This window comes from Talpa europaea, assembly GCF_964194135.1.
Source record: "Talpa europaea genome assembly, chromosome: 6".
NCBI lineage: Eukaryota > Metazoa > Chordata > Mammalia > Eulipotyphla > Talpidae > Talpa > Talpa europaea.
Genome location: NC_140072.1, coordinates 118,830,046 through 118,849,189, shown reverse-complemented (window position 1 = coordinate 118,849,189; position 19,144 = coordinate 118,830,046). Strand labels below are relative to the sequence as shown.

The following is a 19,144-nucleotide window of genomic DNA, read 5'->3' as shown; positions in this document are numbered from 1 at the left end:
TACATATCATTTAGTTAAACTATGATGGTTACATATGTACTGAATGGAGACAACTTTTTTACTTGTCCTTATTCCCTAAACAATACAGTATAACAACTATTTACACAGCATTGATGTTGTATTAGGTATTATAAGTAATATAGAGATGATTTGAAGATGTGTGTAGGCTATGTGCAGATACTGCACCATTTTATATAAGAGACTTGAGTATCCAGATACCCGAAAAGGGGGCCCTGGATCCAATCCCTCCTCAGATATGGAGGGATGACTGTAATGTCATAAATAGTAGATACTTCTCAGCTCATTGTTACTGGTTCAGGCTAAAGGTAGACATAGTTATGTAGGATGCCTGTGGGGAACCAGATAAGCATGCCACTAATAGCAATTTAGAAGAGGTAGAACTACGTATAGATCTTAAGATCTGGCAATTTAGGAGAAATATAGAAAAATGCTTCTGCATTGTAGAATTTACTAATTATCCCATCTTAAGGTTCAGCACTTGCTCGCAGGAAAAGAGGATTCTGTAGCTCTTGAAAAAGATCTCAAAAAAATATGTTTTCAAATTACATGCTGTGTTCAGTTAAGGTTCCTGGGAATGAGAAGAGAGATTGATAATGTTCAAAGCTCAGCATTTTACTCATAAAAATGACCCTACCTTTTCAGATGATCCAGTTTGGTGTCTTTTCTTTTAAAAAATGGGAAAGCTGAAAGCCAGAGAAGTACAGTACTAACCCAGAGCTACGTAGTGCATGACAAAGATAGGGTTAACACCAGACTAGAAATCTGCTATTTATTTATTTATTTATGCAAGCACTAGGTACAGTCAGAAGCGCGGGAGGGTGAGAGAATTCACCAGAGCCAGAGCGGGCAGCAGAGCAGGCAGAAGGACCGAAGTACACTGCTGAGGGGAGCAGCAGCGGGCGACAGGAGAGGTCCCTCCTCCGGTGGCCGGGGAGCAGCCGAGGATTGAACCTGTGCTGCAGAGGCGGCGGGCAGCTTTGCAACCCAGCGCTCAACTGCTGCGCCACCAGGGAGGCCCAGACTAGAAATCTGAAACCCACAGAATTTTTGAAGTTCAGTCCTGTACTTTTTTTTTTTTAACAGTACCATTCTACTTTAAAGAAAGGCTGGTGTTTTGGCTTAGAGGACAACATGGTTTGAGGGTACTGAACATATAGAAACCTGGTTTTAAAGCCTATTGGGAAGGGCAGTGAGATAGGCATTGTATAACTTAAAATTTTTGTTTCATTAGTAATTCATTTGTTAGCATATTTGGCAGGTTAATAAAATACTTATGGTCATATTTATTTGTAATTGTTTCTAGCTTGATAGAGTAGCTATTTACTGGAAGAAACTGAAGCTTTAAATTCTGCAGCCTGAGAATTCTTTATAATAATTTTTCATAATTACTAAATACTTTTCAGCATGGTATGGTAGCAGTATTAGAAAATTATAGTGGCAACTTTAGAAAAAGACCTAGAAGTAAATACATACCATGTACAACCATACAGCATTGGCCAGATTTTAATATATGTGTTATGTATATGTGAGGAAACAGCTTGTTAGATTTTAACGGACGGACTGAAGTTCATAAAAGAGAATGATGGTACTAGGTTTTTCAGTTTTCTTCTCCTCTTAGTGCCTTTTTTTTTTTTTTTCTTGATAATTCTGCCTCTTTTTGTGGTCATGAGAGAAAATGTTCTCTAGATTCTCATTTTTCCTTTTAGTAACTGAAGGGATGAAGTAACCCAGACCTGTTTGTATATTGGTAGAAGGTGAGTCCACATCTGAATAACATAAGGGATGACCTTTGGAAGCCAGAGTCCTTTCCCAGGGAACTGAGCTTTTCCTCTACTTCTAACTGAAATGTTAACTGGAATGTATCTGTGCTTCATTTACCCTTTGGACTACTGAAGTTTGCATGGAACAGCAGTTTCACAATCTGATTATGGGGTCTTATCCTTGAGAGTACGAAGAGAACTTTGTCTTTTGAGTTAAACACCTGATTAGTACTTTCTAAATAACTTCCAAATCATTGTTTTCTGCAGTGTGATGTGAGAATTCCTGGAGTTTCCTAAGATCCTTTCATGGAGTCTGTTAGGTCTCCACTTTTCCAACTATATGTTTGTGTGAGACAAGATTATCTTCGTATATTTTTTTTTCTTTTTTTTTTAAGATTTATTTTTATTTTTTCAAGAACCCGGGTACAGGCCAGATGTGCGGGAGGGTGAGAGGATTCACCAGAGACAGAGCAGGGAACAGAACAGGCAGACTGACTAAAATACACTGCTGAGGAGAGCAGCGGGCGAGACAGGAGAGGTCTGCAGCACCGTGTGAGTATCTCCCCGCCTGGCCGGGCTGGAACCCATGCTGCAGAGGCTGCGGACAGCTTCACAGCACTGCACTCAACTGCCTGCGCCACCAGGGAGGCCCTCCTCATATATTTCAACCAAAATATGTCACAAAAGATTGAATGTAAAGAGCTGTCAGATTTTAAGCCAGTCATTTATGGTATTTGTTACCTTCTAACCAAATTTTTATTCTGTTGTTAGTTTCAAAGAGGTCTGTTAATTATGGAATTCTGCTGATTCCTGCTCTCCCCTGGGGATGTGGCCCATGCTGGGGAAGATAGTCATTTTCATGGCCCAATATTGTTTATGAAGAGGCAGACTTCTTTCTTGGGCTTCTTTGGCTGTCAGTAATGTAAGGTTGGAACTACTCGGCACCATCTTTGTTGCCACATGGAGAAGGCCTGCTTGACAATGAAGTGAGTTCAAAGGAAAACAGAATAGAGTCCTGTTTGCATCATTTCAACTCCTGGATTTCACTCTGCCTACCATTGGACTTCCCATTTTTCTGTACCAGTAAATTCCTCCTTTTGAAAGCCCTCCGATGATTTATTTTGTTAAATTGTAATGGATTTATTATTTTAAGCCAAATTGATAATTAAAACATTTCCCAAGCTTAATTCCTAATATGTTAAATTATTGGTAGACATAACTCCTAATAAAAGCACTTTGGGGTTCTCTCGAATTTTTAAAGTGTAAAGGTAGTCTGAGACCAAAAAGCTTGAGGAGCACTTCTCTCAAGGAAGAAGGAATCACTGCTATGTCTAGGGCAATGAAGGAATTGACTGAATAGTTTTCCATGTTTTAATTACGTGTATTGTGATGTTTTTGTAATGATAAAAGTGATTTGTGTGACTCTCATGGATGGATCATGTTTAGATATACTTATTTTGTTGTGGTTATTTTACAGTGAAGTAGATGTGCAGTGATTCTTAATGAGCTTAATCCCTACATACAAATAACATTTTGCCCCCATGTTTAAATTGAATGAAACTGTATAGTAAACTACAGCAATTGAATTTTTCAATGTGTGCATGGTATTTGTTGGAATTCAATTTGGACAGTTTGGATTTTTAAAAAGAGTAATCCTAAGTACAGAATAATAGAACCATGACTTGATGCAAATTAGATTTCTCTTGAATATAAAATGAAAATTTGGTAGGAACAGATGTGGGTGTATATCCGTGTTCTAAAGTTACTGAGTTAACATATTTTAAATTTAATTTTCAATTCCCACTGCCGCCTCCAGCTCCACCTTCTCAGGATTACTGAAAATGGAAGCTTGGGTTAAATTCCATTAGTTTTCGTCCTCTGAATGTCTAAGCCCTCCAAGAAACTTGAGCAAAGTAAAACAAACTTCTTTTTTGAAATGTACTGGCTTGTCAGCCTTTTTTTGCTTTATTCTCTGGTTATTATTTTGAAAGTCTTAAATTACAAACCCAAAACTAATGAGTATGTTAGGAGGATTAATTGCAACATTTATATATATATGGAGAGAGAGAAAGCAAGAGAGAGCACGCGTGCGCGCAAGTGCAGTCCTTCCCTGATGATCTTATTTAAGATCTTTTCGTTCATTCACTCTGCCTCCCTTTTCTTTCTTCCTCTTTCCTTCCTTTCATTCCCTTTCCTCTGTACTTTATTGTTTACCTTATTTCTCTTCAGAACACTGTCTGCATGACAATACAGCGTGTGCATGTTTGAATTGTCTACATCCTCCCTCCCCTCAGCATGCACCCCCATACCCACAGTGTAAATTCTGAGGACAGGGACTTAATTTTTTTGTTAGTTTTATCCTCAAGGTTTAGAACTGTGCTTGGTTGGCATAGTAGATGCTTATTAAAAATATTTTTGAGAGATGATTGTGATCATTAAAAGGATAATCAATAAGCCTTTCTCAAAATTTCATGAGGATGAAAAAGAATGGTGAGCTATTGATCTAGTGAGCTAGATTTGTGTGTATATATATTTTTTTCTCTCTTTTAATATTTTGTCTCAGGCAGTGTGTCAGGCTACTGCATGAGTAAGAAGTTTTATTTTTGGATTTTGGCATTTTCTTGATAAATCTTTATAGTATGTATTTTATCTACAGTGTAGTATAATTTAAAAATTACTAACATTTATGGATTAGTCATTGAACAGAATATGGTGTCACCTTATAGTTCATATATCTGCACAAATTCCATGAATAAAATTGAACCTAAGGATTATTATACTTTTTCAGGTTTGTGAGGGATTTACTCTCTAATCCAGTGCTTAACCTGCCAAGGGATATCAGCCTATGCTTGAAAACATTCTAATGATGAACTCATTTTCTTTCGGGCAGTTTATTCAGCCTTTGGGAACCTCTGATTATTAAAATAGTCCATCTCTATTTTAAGCCAAAATTTGTTGCTTCCACTTACTGGTTCTAATTATATCCCATGGAGGATATATTGAATAAGTGTAATCCTTCTTTCTTGTGATAACCCTTCAATTACTTGAAACCCTACCAAGTTCTTTCAGACATTTTAATTTTCCAGGATGAGAATTCCTAGTAAGTGCTCTCATAATGATTCATTTACCATTCTGGTGATTTTCTGAAAATCTGAGTTTATTGCTATGTTTATAAAGGTAGCAACCTGCAATTGAAAGCAGTGACACTCCTCACTGCATAGGAGAGCTTTTGATTTCTGTTTTATTCATCTTCATGATTTAAGTTTTTCCTCAACTTTTTCATGCTTTAATCTTTTGACTTACTAAGACACGTGCTCCTCCTCTATTCTACATTCCACAAGTGTCTTGTGCTTTCCCTGTTCCCTCCCCCCGAAACCCCCCAGTACACACCCAGAAGGGTTCCTGTGGTTGGAGCACTCTATGATCAGAATCATGCTTTATCAGCAGATTAAGTTTTTGCTGGGCTAAGAAGTGGACTATAGAATCAATGGGAATTTGGCCTGTTTTTCTAAGGTAGGAATAAACATGTCACTCTTAGTATTATTTCTTCATCCTTAAACATTTTCAAAATATAATTTTTTTTCTATCTCCTTGATCTGAAAGAAGATTTTTGTCCTTCTTTTACACATTTTCAGAATGCTAGCTATATAGCAGAGGGCATAGTGTAGTTCTGACAAGATATGTATCTTTTAGATCATATACTTGTTATCAACAGTGGCAACTGGTGTAGTATAAACAATCTTGTTTGCCATAGAGACATTTTCTTTTTTAAAAAACTAGCCCCATATATGCTTTGGTTAGATAATTTTCCATTATTTTTGCATAGCAAGGTAGCATTGTTAGAAGTGAAGATTAACTCATGTATTTCATATTAATTGAGACAAATAGAAAAGAGAACAACACGTTTTTACTTCCTGTCCCTGATCCAACATTTTGGTATATTGTTTAATTTCTCTGGGTCAAATTATTTTTTACTCACATACAGTTTACAAGTATATGATTTTTTTTAAAGATATCAAAGTAAAAATGATCTCACTGGACTTTAAAAAATTGCCTCCCAAATGCAAACTTACCTGTGTTACTGTTAAATGTAAAATTACAAACCTTGCTTCTACCATACAATTTGCAGTCTAATATTTTAAAAAGTAATCTGCCTTTCAGACTGTTGGAAATGTTTAAAATTTATGTATCGGGTAGTTGAGTTTTGGTTATTGTTGCTTTTATTGTTTTTTTCCAATTCTTTTTGAATTAAATTACAGCATTTGAACAATGTAGAAACTGTGTTTGTTAATAATAGTTGCAATAAGATGCATAGTGTCTACTATCATTAACACAGTGATAGTATTTCCTATCAGTGATTTTCCCGTAAACTGAAATATGTTTAGCTTGATGTCTGGGCAGGTTAGTTGCTAATTGGTTGTGGTTATTCACTTTAAGAATTAAGTATTGTTTCGTGGTCTCTCAAGCAATATGACCAGATTGCCAGATAAAATTATTTCTGTAGTTATATCATTAGGTTATTGTTCCATTTCTCCATGACTATTTCATCACAAAGTATTTCCTCGCTCAATATGATAAAACATGAAAACATTTGAATCTAAGATTTTACCATCATTTTGTCTCTTTAAAAAATTGTTATAAGTAAATATATTGAAGTTAATTTCAAAGAAAATTTAAAAATTCTCATGTCATTCTGAAATGGATTTTTCTTGTTTAAGTTATAACACACTTCAAGTCTTTGTAAATAATGGAAGTAGATGTATGAGAAAAGTTGGTTTACTATTACTGAGTAACAGATTACCCTGAAATTTCGCAGCACACTAGACATGGATCATTTTTCACTAGGAGTAATCAGGTGGATTAGGGAGTTGGTGGCTATAACTAGGTGTTTTTACCAATAAATTGGAAATCTGGTTACTATGGTGCAGTTCATTGTAATAGCAGTGGTTAAGAGTGTGGACTTTGGAGTAAGAAATTTAGGTTTAAATTTGGTTCTGTTATTACCTTTCATGAGGTTTTGGGTGGTTCATTTAGATTTTTTTCTGAGTTGCAGCTTTTTCATCAGTGAAATGAGTTGTAGTATGTAAAGTATGGAGTGCAGTTCATGGCACAAGTTAGGTGTTCAGGATTAGTTATAGCTGTTATTTTACGTAATATTTTCCCTAAATGTTAAGTGATCTTTAGTTAAGTAATTTTAGTTTTGTTGAAAAACAGATTATTTGCTTTTTTTGTATTGAATCGACATTTCAGGCATGAAATCTTCTGCCCCTGTTCCTCCCTCACTCACTTAGTTTCCACTCCCTTCCCCACCAATAAGTATGCATAGTTGCTTGGTCGTATTTCCACATATTTAGGAGCCGATTCGCCGCTCCTAATTCAAATACATTGTGTGTACATTCTTGTACACACAAATGGTAACATACTACTCATTTTTTTCTATTTCGCTTTTTAAGGTTAATACATTGATAAGAACATTTCTCTGTGATATGAAACCTTCCCCATTCTTTTTATGTCCTTTTGCTATATGCCATTCTCTTGTATAGATTTAGTGTTCTTTCTTTTTTCAGCTCTCTGTAAATAAACATTTGCACACTTTTGATTTTACAGTCAGCGTGACAATGAATAACTTGTATATATGTCATTTTGACTATGTAAGTCTAGCTATAACATAAATTTATAGAATTATTATTTTTGGGTCATTTATATTTGTGATCATGGAACTGCAGGAATACTTTTCTGAGGGGCTGCCTGTTTACTCACAGTAGCCATAGTGTGCGAAAACTTTGTTTCCCCATAGTGTTGCCTCCAGAATATATTTTTGTAATTTGCCTGCTTTATAGCCAAAAAATAATAATTCAGTATAGCTGAAATTTTAATTTCTCATGGGTGTAAGGTTGTATTTCTAGTCCTTTAAGATTCACTTTTTCTGTTCAATATTTATTCACATCCTTTGTCTACCCCCGCTCCCCTTTGCAGTGATGGTCTTATTGATTATAGAAATAACATAACAATTTACTTTCTGTGATATGTTAGAGTACTTGAGATTTTTACTCTTATGTCTGTTGACTTTTCTGAAGTTTTTACTTTATTATAATCAAATTACTCATGGTATATGGATATCTTTCATAATTTAAAAGGTCTTTATTACTCCACAGTTATAGAACTCTTGTAATACATTGATGACTTCCTGTTACCGTTTTATATTTATTGTGGTATATGGAATAAATTGGATCCAGCTTATTTAAAAAAAAATGAAATTGGCTCTATTTTTAATTTCATAGTTCATCTCTTCCTCATTGATCTGGACACCACCTTTATAAAGTCTAAAATTTCTCTATATTTGGGTCTATATCTAGACATTTTTTTTCTGTTGTTAAAATAATAATGTGTATTATTTTTTTTCCCTGCCTGTTTCTGGGGGAGAGGAAGTCTTTTGGTATTTTTGTTACCACACTAATTATATTAGTTTTTGCTGTTTCGATATTGTTTGTACTTTGTTATAACTTCTTTTTTTTTTTTAAAGATTTATTTATTTATGCATACAAGAGCTGGGTTACAGGCTAGAGATGTGGGGGCGAGAGGATTCGCCAGAGACAGAGTGGGGAACAGAACAGGCAGACTGACCGAAATACACTGCTGGGAGGAGTGGGGCGTGGAGGGGGGGTGAGACAGGAGAGGTCTTGCTTCGCCATGTGGGTTTCTCCCTGGCAGGCCCCTGATCGAACTCATGTTACAGAGGCTGCAGATTGCTTCATAGTACGGTGCTTAACCCCTTGCACCACCAGGGAGGCCCTGTACTTTGTTATAACTTCTCTTTGTAACAGTAAAACCGGCTGAGTTTTTTATGCTTGTATTAGTATATATTTGGAAGGCTACTGAATGAATGTTGACTACACAGACGATGTAGAGTATATTATTTAAGAGAAAAGAACTTAGCTTTCTTCATTACCTTCCACGAACTGGTTGCTTTTTACATATTTAACTCCGCTATTTATCATACCTATTAAGTCAGTTTATAACTGGAATTCGTAGAAAGTAAAGTTGTTTGTGGCTAAATTTCATTCAGTATTGCTTTTTTCTTCAGCTGTGATGCAGATCCATCAGCCCTAGCAAAATATGTTCTCGCTTTGGTAAAGAAAGACAAAAGTGAAAAAGAGTTAAAGGCATTATGTATTGATCAACTGGATGTGTTTCTTCAGAAAGGTAAGATGTTTGGTTTGAAAATAATAGTTTATTGTAAAATTATTTTAAGTAAAATTTTCTAGAGTATCAAAGGAATCGTCAGATGTAGGCTCTGTTTTACTCTAACAAAGTACAACAAACAATATTAGTAATGATTATACCCATAGATTATTTATAGTGGAAACATTTTCTTTTATTAACATTCATGTGTTCATTTCTTACACATGCTAATATATTTTTTTAAAAGGTTAAAAACATCACTGAATATTTGCTTGCAGATAGTACTGTTTAAGAAACGTGTAGCACAGTGTTGTTCAACTTTTTTTATTTTGACAGCATATAGATAATAAAATTTGTGTTTGGCACACTAGGTGGGATACATGCAGTCTAGTCATGGTTGACTGATCCAGTGGCTCTGATCATTCTAATCTTCACCACCCTAACATTGACTGTCGCAGCGTTACATAGGACTTGTGCCATGGCGCACTACTTAGGAAGCTGAGTCTTAGTATAATTTCTGGATTTATAAAAGTTAAGGTATATTTCATCATCTTGTCTGATGTGTGGAAGCAGAGAACTAATATCTTAGTAAATGCCTTTTAATCTGTACTTTTGGATTTTATTTTTAGAGACCCAGATATTTGTGGAGAAACTTTTTGATGCTGTGAATACAAAGAGTTACCTACCTCCTCCAGAGCAGCCATCATCCGGAAGCTTAAAGGTAGAATTTTTTCAGCACCAAGAAAAAGATATAAAAAAAGAAGAGGTAAGTATTTGTGTTAAACCTTACATGTTCTTTAAAAAAATGTATAAGGACCATCCAGTATTTTTTCTTTTTCTTTTTGTCTTATTTCACTGAGCATGATCCCTTCCGGCTCCATCCATGTTGCTGCAAATTGCATGAGTTTATCTTTTTTGATTGCTGAGTAATATTCCATTGTGTATATATACCACATCTTGATCCAGTCATCTATTTTGGGGCATTTGGGTTGTTTCCATAGCTGACCTATTGTAAATAGCGCTGCTATAAATAAACATAGGGGTGCCTGGATGGTCTCACTCATAGCAGGAATTTAGAAAACCTAAATAAGGGCCTCCCCAGGTGGTGCAGCGGTTGAGCATTGGGCTGCAAGGCTGCCCACAGCCTCTGCAGTGCCGGTTTGATCCCCGGCCACAGGCGAGGGTCCCACATGGCATGACAGACCTCTCCTGCCGTGTCTGCTGCTCCCCTCAGCAGTGTATTTCATCAGTCTGCCTGTTCTGTTCCCCGCTCTGACTCTGGTGAATTCTCTCACCCTCCCGCGCTTCTGATTGTACCCAGTACTTGTATAAATTAATTAATTAATTAAAAAAAAAGGAAACCTAAATAAGGGACCAGGGAAAAGACTAATTATAATAAAGTAAAAATCAAAATCAACAAGCAACTGTAAGCCAGAGACACACTACCAGGGAAGGGGGGAGGGCGGGGGAAGAAGAGTAGGATCAAAACAAGGGGGGTGGGAATTGTATGGGGACAATAATCAAGATGAAAATGTATACATTGTGCAAAAATGAAAAATGATGTAAAAAATAAATAAAATAAAATAAAATAATTAAAAGTAAAAAAATGACTCTAAAGCTGCAATAAAAAAATGTATAAGGAATAATTAAAGTGAGTTTTATTTTCTGTGTCTGTGTTGGGAGTTAGCAAGATCACCCACAGGTGAGCATTCAACAGAACTTTGCATACCAGTGACTATGATATTGTGTAACAAAAGAATGTAGAGAAAAAATAAATCAACAAAGGAAAAAGTGTATGGTGCATAGCCTGGGCAAAAAACATGAGCTTCTAGGGGCTGACCCCACTGAGTCATACAGGTTGTATTTAATGAGTAGCGCCAATATATATGGACCAGGGAGCTTATTAGAGACTCAGTCCTCAGGGGTTTTGTTTAGGACTAGACACCTTCTGCCTAGTTTGTACCAAATATCCAGATTAGTAGGGGACGATGGGCGTTTAGCATAAATTGTACTGTTCATACAGACAATTCAGCTGTAGTGAACTACTTTGGGAATGATGGGAACCCTGCCAGAAATGAAAATTCACATATGCCAGCCAAGGACCTATCTTGTAAGCAGGCCTTTAAAAGATAACAGTCTTAGAGCTGCTTTTTCCTTTTTTCTGTATAGTACCATATATGACGTGTAACCTTATCTATGTTGTTTGAAAATAATCAATTTGATACATCTGTATCATTCATGCACCATGGAGATCTATCACACAACTACACTCTTTAATCATATGATAATTCATATCTTCTCTGTTTAATGTCTAAAGATTGTTAATTCCAGCAAAAATAATTGACAAGTTACGCTGTTATATTTTTTTCAGTTAACCTAGTTTTAGGTGAAAATAATTCTTGGTTAAAAGTCTGGCTTTATCAGTCATTGCTTTGTGACTTTGAAAACATTACTGTCCTGAGCCCTAGTTAACTCAATTCTGAAATGGAAATATAATGAGGCTGTTGAGGAATAATAAAGTAATATCTATAAAGCATTTGGCAGAGTATGTGGCATGTTCTCAAATAGTAATTGCTGTTACGAGTGAAATATTGTTGTGTGTTGGGAGATACGATGTGAGCTTTTGTTTTTCTCCCTCATATTCTGTTATTTTCTAGATTATATAAGTAATATATATTTCTTATATGTAAATAATGCATATTATTCTCAAATACATTTCTGTATAGCTGTACGTGTGTACACATATGTGTGTGTGTGTGTACATATATATATAGTTGTGGGACTTACATAAATGCCCCCATTTCTTCTACCTGCACAGGAAGTTAAGAAATAATTTTGTAATTGTGTATTTTGTACCTGTCTAGATAGAGGTTCTATTAGTAAAGAAAAAAAGAATAATAGATATTGTGTTGACAATTGTCGTGCAAAAGATATACATTTTTTTTAAGTTTTGCCCAACAATGAAAGTTTTGGTTGACTCTAGATTTCTGTTATTCCAAATTAGGTTTTAATTCTTGAAAAATCTTTAATAAATCACTGGCTCTTGGTTTCAGAAACAGTAAGAAATTTCCACCCCTCCACAAGTTAGCTAAAAAGTTTCAGTCTATCTGTTAATACAATGAATGTTCATCACAGGTTTTTTTTTTTACAAATTGAAAGATACTTACCTCTGATCTTTTGTAACTGCCAACAATGTCAGTTAACAATCTCGATTTAAAATGCTATTGGAGGGCCTTCCCAGTGGCGCAGTGGTTGAGCGCTGGGTTGCGAGGCTGCCCGCAGCCTCTGCAGCGCCGGTTCGATCCCTGGCTGCTCCCCGGCCACCGGGTAAGGGTCCCGCATGGCGCCGGACCTCTCCTGCCGCCTGCTGCTCCCCTCAGCGGTGTGCTTCGGTCCTTCTGCCTGCTCTGCTCCCCGCTCTGGCTCTGGTGAATTCTCTCACCCTCCCGCACTTCTGACTGTACCCAGTACTTGTATAAATAAATAAATAAATCTTAAAAAAAAATAAAATGTTATTGGGCTAGTGCTATGAAATATGATGATCTGTCATCATAAGTTACTTGAAAGAATACGAGGGGAAAAGTACATTTGGAGGTTTTATTTGTCGCCGTTTTTTTTTTTTCGGGGCGGGGGGTGGCCGATGGAAGTTGAAGTAAATGGAGAACAGAAGTAAAGGAAGAAAAAGGCAACTATTAAGAAAAGGTGGTAAAGCAACATTTCTCAGAATTTGGCCTGTTGATAGGATTTCTGTTTAATTTATCATTTAGTGTGAGATACTTTTTTTGTAAGTTGATTTTACAAAATATGAAATAAATAGTAATGGTCTTCTAAGTTATGCCACAAATCCTGAAGGTCATACACAAATGACTAAAACGTATCCCTAATTTTCTTTTAAAGGAATTCCTAGCATATTAAGATAGATGTAACCACAAACATCCACAATTTTAGTTATCCTTACAAAAGTTCAACAAGAAGAGAATTCTAATTTTAGGCAAGATGGCAAACTAAAATGAATATGTCTTTTTTTCCCAATCATCTCAAAGTACTGCATGAACTATAACAACAATACAGCAATCATAAAATATTATATAGCTGAGCTTACCAATAATAAGAGAGGTTATCTCCCCTTGCCATAAATCCAAAAATAAGGTAAGATCAAAGTGATTATTGTTTAAATAACTGTGAATACATGTTCTACTAGTCACTAGACCATTAGTCCAACATCTTGGGTTTTAGTCCCTGAAAGCAAAGGTCCAAGATACAGGTCTACATCATAAAGACCCATCTCCCAAGATCAGTGTGCTTAATGTAAGAGTGATTACAAAGTATTGTCCCACAGCTGAGGTACTTAGCAAGGAAGCTCTGACTACAGAAAATAACAGTAATGTGGGATACTTTTGACAATGAAAGGCTCTTACCCAAAGGGATGTTGGAACAATTGGCATAAATCAGATCGTATTTATATGATCTTTAGACTACCTGCATCAAAATATCTTAGGACTCCCATTAAAAATTTCAAAATCTTGAGCCCTTCCATATTTATAGAAGCCGCATGTTCAATATTTCCTGTTTGTTTATCCTCTAAGTCTTTTTTTCTAGTAATACTTACTCATGTTTTATGGAACTAGTATTCTAGGCAGTGTAGCCTGGAGAAATTAGCACTGATCAGTTTCCAGGACTGCCTTCTATTAATTATGCAAAAATAAAGGCACTTGTAAGAGAAAGAATCTACAGCTGCTACACTGCTATGAGAACCTGGAGAACTATTTCACTTTGTACATAGTTTTCTCAAATGTCCTCTTTTTCTATGTCTTGGTTTGTTCTGATGCATTTTCTTGTATTCTCAGATATATTTGGTGCCAAACCAAGTCTGTGAAACTAAAACGTGAATGTATGTTGTACTTTTGAAAGAAGGTATAAAATTAGTTTTCCCCTAGTTATATTAAAATGTTTGACATTTGGCTTGAAATGTTTTCTCACAACCGTTATCTAAAATAATAACGTGAGTTTAAACTTTCAACAAACCTCTTTTATAGTTAAACTGTTGTACTTAGAAAATAACTTTATTTTGTTTGAATACTTTTAGAGGGAGACATTTTTAATCCATATTTTGATGTCGGTAAGTCATTGAAATAGTAATGTAAAGACTAACATGCTAAACTTAAACACATTTTTCTTTGTATATTAATTAGATCACAAAGGAGGAAGAGCGAGAAAAGAAGTTTTCTAGAAGGCTAAATCATAGTCCTCCTCAGTCAAGCTCCCGATACAGAGAAAATAGGTGATTTATTGAAACATGTTTAATGTTTAGTCATTGATTATCTTTTACATAGGGTGAAATGATGTCTGCTTTCTTATTAGTCTAGCAAAAGGTGACTTGAGCTTTTTCAAACAAGAATATCTAGACTGAATTTTCACCTTCTAGGAGTGAATTTTAAAACAGTGCTTGGCGCATATATTAGTTCTTATTTTTATTGCCAATTTCAAATGGCAGAGAAATCTTAGGGTCAGACCATTTTTTTGTCCAAACAGTGCCTTTAATGTGAAGAAATTATTTATCCTGTTAATGCTTTAAAAGCATATAGAATGCAATGCATATGATAAATTCCTAAGACTATAGGTACAAAACAACAAAATGTGTATAAGCAGACATATACAGTTGCCTAAAAGTATAGATGTTTTTGTGTATAAGTCTAAGGCTTAAAACTTTAATAAAAGATTTTTTCCCTATAAAGGGGATTTAGAGCACTTACACAGGACATGTTCAGTTTTTCAGTTTCCTAATATTTGTATTCTGATAGACAGTAGGGGAAAAAAAGCATGCTGTTATAAGACTATGATCTTAAAATTTCGTTTTTTCTGTAGCTCCTTAATTATTTACTTAGAAGTGATCTTACAATTCTTTTAGAAGTCGTGATGAGAGGAAAAAGGATGATCGTTCTCGCAAAAGAGATTATGATCGCAACCCTCCTCGAAGAGACTCATACAGAGATCGATACAATAGAAGAAGAGGGCGAAGTCGAAGTTACAGCAGGAGTCGAAGTCGAAGTTGGAGTAAAGAGAGGCTTCGTGACAGGGACAGAGATAGAAGCAGAACTAGAAGCAGAAGCAGAACACGAAGCAGGGGTAAGTAATCTGTGTATGTGTACATTCTGGTTGATAGTCTTTTTGTAAAAAAGCTGCATATTTGAGGGTTTACAAACTGTTTGGATTGGTGTCATTTTTTCTACTTGATGTATTTTGTGATCTCTATGAACTTTTATAAAATTCCTTTTAAATTTTTTATTTCTTGCAAATTAAAGCCATGTTGAATTACCACTGCACCACCATCAGAATAAATCAAATTAAAAAGACTGAATTATTCAGGATTGGTAAAGATAAAGAAATCTTTGGGAAATACTTTGACAGTATCTTAAAAATATTAAACTTATACCTACCAAATGATCCAGACATTCCCCATTTCTAGGTTTATACCTTCTAGAAATAAAAATGTATTTCCACACAAAGACTTATATATATATGATATGACGGTTTCATTTGTAATAACCAAAACCAGAACCAACTCAAATGTCTATTAATAGGGGAATGAATAAAACAATCATAGTGTACCTATATAATGGATGAAAAGGAAAGAACTGTTGATACCGAGATAAACTATATGCGTTTTAAGGTAATTGTGCAGAGTATAAGAATTCAGACAAAACTCTGAATTATGTATATAATGTATGTATGTATATAAAATCTAAAAAATGTATGTATATAAAATCTAAAAAATGCAAATAAATCTATGATGACAAAACAAATTTCCTGGTATGTATGTGTAATAAAGAAGAAAGGATTATTATAGAGGGAAGGAACACAAAGATAGTTTTGGGAGTGATAAGTATGTACATTAATTTGATTGTGATCTTTGGTTTTGCAGTTATATACATCGATCAACATTAATTAAATTGTACATTTTAAATATGTTCAGTTCATATATATGTATCAGTTATACCTAAAAACCATGAAAACACTTTAAAAATTTCATTTTAGATGTTCATATTTACAAGTACATATAATTTCCAACATAAAATTTTTTTTCCACTGTGCATTATTGAAAGAAGGTATTGTAGACAATAAAACAATGAATGAAGCATCTTAACTGAAACTTAGATTTTTGCTACCCTTGCAACCTGTTAGGAAATATTTAGGGCCTGGCTGTTGTCTAAGCCCTGTACTTCTCTTTTTCACTTTTATTTTTACACCTCTGATCTAAGTGCACATTGCTTCACTTAACTAGTTTCTTTAATACCTTTTTTCTTTCCCTGTGACCATGTACAACCCAATTAATTTCTTGTTCATGTTTTATATGAAATCTTTTTCCTTCCTCTTTGCACATTTACCCTCATCTTCAACAAATACTATTCATAAAAAGACACACTGAGATTTTTAGTTGAGTGACAACTGAATATCTCAGAAAAAATAACTCATGCTTTTATTGTATGATTTTTGTTTTGTGGGCTGAAGTTGTGTGTATTAACATTACAGTGAATAAAATAAAAACATTTTACAGAAATAAAACTCCTAGAAAAAGCTCATTAACCGCAACAATTTTATGGGTGGTTTTATAGTTTAGGTCGTGCAAAAGAAGTAACTTATCTTGGAACATAGTGTATTGATTAGTTTTTGTAAATTTTGAACACTTTCTCTACATTTAGCAAAAACATCACTATTTCTTAGATATGGGTGGGGCCTTTTTAAAAATAGCATATAATTTTATAAGTGATTTCTGTTTTGTTGCAGAAAGGGATCTGGTAAAGCCAAAATATGACCTGGATAGAACAGATCCATTAGAAAACAATTATACTCCAGTCTCTTCGGTACCTAATATTTCATCTGGTCATTATCCTGTACCTACTTTGAGCAGCACTATTACAGTAATTGCTCCTACTCATCATGGTAATAACACTACAGAAAGTTGGTCTGAATTTCATGAAGACCAAGTGGACCATAACTCTTATGTAAGACCACCAATGCCAAAGAAACGGTGTAGAGACTATGATGGTAAGTTTTTCAAATATCTCATGAAATATTGAATTAATACTTTAAGCTGACTAAATACTGTACTTTTAGGTTGCACACAGTTATTCAAAGCCTTAATCTTGTTGGGAATCGTGGTAAATTTTAAGCACTTTATGAATCTCTCAATATTACTAACCCTTTTATTAGTCACCACTGACTATTGAATATCAGTTTAAAGGTAGTGTTTATTTGAATGTTGGCCTTAGTATATTTTTGAAATTTTGTAAACAAGAGTGATATCTATTGAGTTATGCTACTGAAACGTTTAGAAGCTCACTTCTTTAGAGATGAATAGTTAATTGATCTTTAAGTAGAAACTAAAAATGTGAATATCATTTATGTAAGAGTTTTATAAATGAAGTGAAAACTATAGTTTTACTGTAAAAAGTTTTGTAGATTGTATTAAAGGTACAGCTAAGTATTCTTAAAGGTTTTAAGTGAAAAATTTAAGTAAAAGATATTTCTAAAAATATGTGTGTGTGTACATGTGTATGTGTAAGTTTTATATTATCCTGTTAGCTAGGTATATTTTAATTTGGTAATCTCGTTTTAGTGCATATGTCAGCTCTGTTACTACTTGATAAGTATTTTAAATTACTAGAAATTAGTACGTAGCTCTTGTGATACAGTCAATTATACTTGCCCGGTATTAAAAATATTCCTGTTTTTAAGTATCTTAATTTTGTTGACTTAGAGAAAATGTATATGTTCAGCACTTTCCATATTTCTTCATAACAATTCTACTTCACAGAAAAGGGTTTCTGTATGAGAGGAGATATGTGCCCTTTTGACCATGGAAGTGACCCAGTAGTTGTAGAAGATGTGAATCTTCCTGGAATGCTGCCTTTCCCAGCACAGCCTCCTGTTGTTGAAGGACCACCTCCTCCTGGACTCCCCCCACCTCCACCAATTCTTACACCCCCACCTGTGAATCTGAGACCCCCAGTGCCACCACCAGGCCCATTACCACCCAGTCTACCACCTGTCACAGGTAATAAGTGTTTGTTTTCCTGTACTTATTGTATATTCATTCATAGTCTTTTGAAACATTTAACATTTTAATGCTTGCTTTTTAAAAAAGTATCAAAAGTAGTAATATAGTTGCCTGCTAAAAACTTAAAAACAAAATACTCCCCTTGGACTATATTCCTACCTGTAATAGACTATGCCAGTCTATGGTTTGTGGATTTAGGGTGACCCTGAATTATGCCATGTTGCTGATGAATCCCTGCTGCCTGTAGTCTTTTACAGTTTAAGACAAACCTGTTTTAGAGTGTAATAAATGGATATTAGACCCCAGAAAACTGATACATTGTAGTTGTAAGAACTTGGTTTTTGTATAGTTTGATAAGTGAAAATATTGTGTTTGGATCTATAATAACTTATTTTATTTGTTTGCTTTCAGATGATATTTCTTATTCTTTGGTTTTGACAGGACCACCACCACCACTTCCTCCTTTGCAGCCATCTGGCATGGATGCTCCCCCAAACTCTGCAACCAGTTCTGTTCCTACTGTAGTAACAACTGGCATTCATCACCAGCCTCCTCCTGCTCCACCCTCTCTTTTTACTGCAGGTGCAGTTTTGGTCCTCTCTATATCATAATTTATCACAGTTTTAGAGCAGAATTTTTTTGACAAAGGATTTTAAAATGTTTAGAAAATTAAATTGTTCTATTTATTTTTCTCATTAAAATTGTATAAAATGTAGGCATGGTGAGTGTACATCAAATATTAAGTTCAGTTAACAATTTTTTAAAAAGCAAAGTTATTATTTTCTTAATGGCATTTTTTATAAAACTAAATTTTCTTTTAAGCTTTTTTTTCTTTTTTTCTTTTTTTTTTTTAAATTTATACAGTAGCTGGGGTACAGGCCAGAGGTGAGGGAGAGTGAGAAGATTCACCAGAGACAGAGCGGGGAGCAGAACAGGCAGACTGAGAGAAAACATTGCTGAGGGGAGCAGCGGGTGAGATAGGAGAGGTCTGGCGCACCATGTGGGAATCTTCCCTGGCCAGCTGGGAATCAAACCCGCACTGCAGAGGCTGCGGACAGCTTCACAGTGCTGCGCTCAACCTGCTGCGCCACCGGGGAGGCCCCTAAATTTTATTTTAATACAT

At 35.0% G+C, this 19,144-nt stretch overlaps 1 protein-coding gene across 6 annotated transcripts in view; it reads left to right on the top strand.

Moving 5' to 3' along the window:
- The window catches only part of RBM26 (RNA binding motif protein 26), a gene marked incomplete at both ends in the record, with an annotated part of 74,849 nt that overhangs the window by 15,868 nt on the left and 39,837 nt on the right, over nt 1-19,144 (top strand). For 5 of the 6 annotated variants that reach the window (XM_084234484.1, XM_084234483.1, XM_084234482.1 and 2 more), the window contains 7 exons: nt 8,866-8,984; nt 9,593-9,729; nt 14,156-14,244; nt 14,872-15,089; nt 16,749-17,009; nt 17,779-18,018; nt 18,463-18,603. In XM_084234484.1, coding sequence (XP_084090610.1) covers nt 8,866-8,984; nt 9,593-9,729; nt 14,156-14,244; nt 14,872-15,089; nt 16,749-17,009; nt 17,779-18,018; nt 18,463-18,603 — 1,205 coding nt within the window. Of the gene's footprint in view, nt 1-8,865; nt 8,985-9,592; nt 9,730-14,155; nt 14,245-14,871; nt 15,090-16,748; nt 17,010-17,778; nt 18,019-18,432; nt 18,604-19,144 lie in introns of all 6 variants that reach the window. The other variant, XM_084234479.1, reaches the window with a different exon arrangement.